The 3,900-nt window shown below is 35.5% G+C and overlaps 1 protein-coding gene across 1 annotated transcript; it reads right to left on the minus strand.

The window, feature by feature from the left end:
- Positions 1 to 2,070: 2,070 nt before the first annotated feature.
- Positions 2,071 to 2,088, minus strand: Smp_052430 (putative o-methyltransferase; the record flags this gene model as incomplete). Its single annotated transcript, XM_018798217.1, has 1 exon — positions 2,071 to 2,088. One exon carries the CDS (start codon positions 2,086 to 2,088, stop codon positions 2,071 to 2,073), a length of 18 nt encoding a protein of 5 aa, XP_018653181.1.
- Between the last annotated feature and the right edge of the window lie 1,812 nt (positions 2,089 to 3,900).

A 3,900-nucleotide genomic window follows, 5' to 3' on the forward strand; every position in this document is an offset into this window, starting at 1 on the left:
TAGTATATTTGTATGAGTAACTAATCTTTTGTAATTGAATTCATTGTGAAAAGTATGTGAACTTCTATCAGTATAAAAATTACTTATAACGGTGTTATGAACAAGAACTCAGATATTGAAAACCAGTTTATTGACTCAGGCAATGCTCTAAAGTAAATTCACAAAATATGAAAGTCATAGACTGAATACATTATTTGCATATCTTCCTTCAGTTGTCCTTCACATACTTCACAATCCTTCCAATTCTGTTGTTATTATGACTACTCTCCGATTTCATTCCTGTTTTTTCACCTCAATCTTCTTCTAGCAGGGATTTTCATTCCGACTGCTGCTACATACTACTTATACTTGTCAGGATAAGTAGCATACACCACCATAACTTTGGTAGATTGTACTTATGATAAGTGGATGATGAATGATTTAAGAGATACATTTGTTTCACTTGAAAGTGCCTAGAAAACTCTGTTTAGGTGATAGAAATAAGAAGTAACTAGTTAACTCAGTAGCCATTGTCTTCTGTGTGAAAGTAACTTACGTTTTTTTACCGCATACAATCTATTATAAATGTGTTCTGATACATGCCTAATTTAAAACAACTAGTCCCTTTGATAAATTTCGATAGTGTAATAAGAAGACGAAGATTATCAGAACTAATTAGGGTGTGTGAACATGTACCGAAATGGTTGCAGAAACAAATAGAATCAAACGACCCGATAAGAGTAGAGGATAAACATAGATCATCCCCCAATGCCAAACATATAATCGAAATAGGCCATAATATTGATCTTATCTCGTTTTTTGTGGTGCTGTGGAAAAGTGTAAAAGGGCGCATACTGAGGTTTATTGAAGCCTTAGTCATACGAAATTTCAAACTCCCTCTGTGTATTCAAAAACAATTTGTTCTCACCTTAAACCTACCCCGGGTAACTTTCTTCTAACCATCCCCAATACTAGTCAGCATAGCGCGTCGTGGTTCTGGGATATTAGAACTAAGTCATCTGCAAAGTCCTAATCGTCTAGCTGCATCGAAGTTGTCTACTGTATTCCGTGCATCACATCAGATTTGGAGGTCTTCATAGTTCATTTGACCACCAGAAGAAAGATTAAGGGTGAGAGTAAGCGGCCTCGTTCGACACCAGTCCTCATTTAGAATACATGTTTGAGCTGTCCTCCATGCACCACTTTTCAGTGTAATCTGTCGTATGGATTCCGAACGATGTTGATGATTCTCTCAACTACATCATAGTGTCGAAGAAGGTTCCGTAAAGTTCTCGTCTCCAGGTTGTCAAATATTTTCTCATAGTCAAGGAAGGTTATGTATGATGACGAGTTCTATTCAATTGACTGTTCAACGATGATCCGTAGTTTCACGATTTGGTCTGTGCACGACCAGTCCTTATGGCATTCTGCCTGTTGATTTCGAAGTTGGATGTCTACTGAATCTTTCATGCTGTTCAGCAAAACTATTGGAAACTTTCCCTTCTAGTCCATCGGTACTCGTTCTTCCTCCTAAATCTTCCTGAATAGAACATGGAGCATGTTTTCAGTCAGTGCTATATGTGACTACATTGTTTCAGCTGCTGCTTTAACACTAGTGATTTGTCTGATGGTCATCCTGACTTCTTCGGTTGTCAGTGGAGTGACATCTATAAGAAGGTCTGTGTCGACTGAGTAAAAAGGGAATTAATTGGATAAATATTAACATTCAGTTTGGCACTAGCATTGGCATTATAGTGACACGTTAAGCAGGGATAGCGCATAAGTTGGTGTCTTCAAACATTTCAACCAAGTAGGCTTCGCTTGCTTCCTGAAGAGAAGACACAGCTGAGCTCTGGAATGTCAGATCGGTCTTGAAGTCCTGGGCAATTTCTCAGACCAAACGCTGGAATGGAAGTTTACGAATAAGAAGTTCGGCACTCTTCCGGTAAAACAGATTTCTCGGAGGGCAACGGTTCCGGGTCTGTATCTGTGTGGCTTCTTCACGCCCCCGGTAGCCGGTGCGCTTTTCCGCGCAGCCTTGGTGACCAGCTGCTTACGAGGTACCTTACCTCCCGTTGACTTGCGAGCTGTTTACTTTGTTCGTACCATACCGAAACACCAAGAGACGATGACATTGTCACATTAAATTTCAGCTGGTATATAAATTCACATATGCATATATTTCATGGTACCAATATAGGACAGATTAGCTGGTAAAATTGAACAATAACATGACAATTTCACAAGTCAGCATTAAAATAGTTTGGAAGGATGAATTGAGTAGTTTGAAGGAGTATAAAGTAACCATAACAGACAAGGTTTTTGTTTATAAGACAACTAAATAATTAAGTTTAAAATTTGGCAAATGATACCGTTCCCTATATGGGTGTAGACACAATAATTCTATTAACGACATAAATGTTAATTTCAGTTTTGTGGAAATTAATATACTAATGTAAGTCAGAAGAAAAAAACAAAGAATGACTTTTGACAATCAATAACTTATACGATAACATAGTTGGCCATGATGTCAAGTCCCTTGTCATGTTTTAACCAAATTGATAGATATTCTTTAATCATTAGATCAGCGGTCGGTTTTGAAAATTTATCTCTATTCTGTTGGACTTTTTTTCCAACCCCACATAAATATTAGATGATTATGGAACCGGTGATGTTTTAAACCACATTCGTCCAGTTAATCTTTTTTTGGACGTCACAAGAAAACTTTAAATTTTTCATTATAGACAGAAACTATCAGTTATTGAAATTCATCAGATGGAATTACATCCAACTGGAAGACTGCACCTATTTATTGGTTAATTCCACTAATCATTAGCGACTATTATTCCAAAATATTCCTGAAGCTGACTAATAAGGACTGGTTTCTTTCTATTTACGTTAATTATTTTTTTCTCCATTTTGTTAATAGCTGGATGGTAGAAGCTTCATTCCGATCGTTATTATATAATGGATATATGGAGAGTAGTTTGAGACCTAATGAACTATTCCAAATACTTAATGTAAGAATAGGTCCCTATTCCATCTATCTTCTCAAGAGCTTCAATTAATCTACATTGATTTAACCAAAAATACCTTTTCAGTACTTCCTGAGTTTTCAGTGGTTATCTTACTAAGATTAGTTTGTAACGCAAAATGGTTAATAGACATTTTGAAATATAATATCAGTCATACTGAAAGTACTAAGTTCCTGTTCAAATTTAATGAGTATTGAAGAATTTCTTTTTAAGTAAACACAATTATATCACTGAAATGTCTACTAATACACTGATTTTATTTAACATACAATTATTAAGTAGTAAGTCGCTTCATTGTCTACTAGTACTACTCTAACAATGTAGAGAATATCAGTGGAAAATTTAACTTAACAGTTTAATCATTTTTATACGAACAAGTTATTGAAACGATTCATTTTGAAATACAAATGTGGTAAACTTTCTTTGAAGAGGCTTAAATCTGTTTTCTACGTTAACCTGGTGATCAAATTGTAATTGTAACTTTCTTCCTATAATGATTTAAACAACCAACATATATGAATTAAAATTAAAATCCATCCCATTCCACAAGCCAATGATTATCTAAACTCGGTAGTTAAGTGGATAACGCGATGGTGTTTAAAAGAAGAGGTACTGGGCTTGAGTAGCGGATTGAAATTCAACTCTGGTATGGATTTAAATCTAGTTTAAGAGTCCCAAATAAGACGGAACGCTCAACCTGAATTGCATTGCTAGCCACCATCCGTCTTTGCTTAAAATGCTTAAAATGCGAGGCAATTTGAATAGGATCCACATATGCCGACAAGAGACTGACCTATTTCAGTCCTTAATAACAATGTAAAGATTCAAACAACCAGTATAAATGAATTTCTCTTTAACACTTTCCGTTTTATAGATATATTTGATT

The sequence above is a fragment of the Schistosoma mansoni genome, chromosome 6 (assembly GCF_000237925.1).
Source record: "Schistosoma mansoni strain Puerto Rico chromosome 6, complete genome".
Lineage (NCBI taxonomy): Eukaryota > Metazoa > Platyhelminthes > Trematoda > Strigeidida > Schistosomatidae > Schistosoma > Schistosoma mansoni.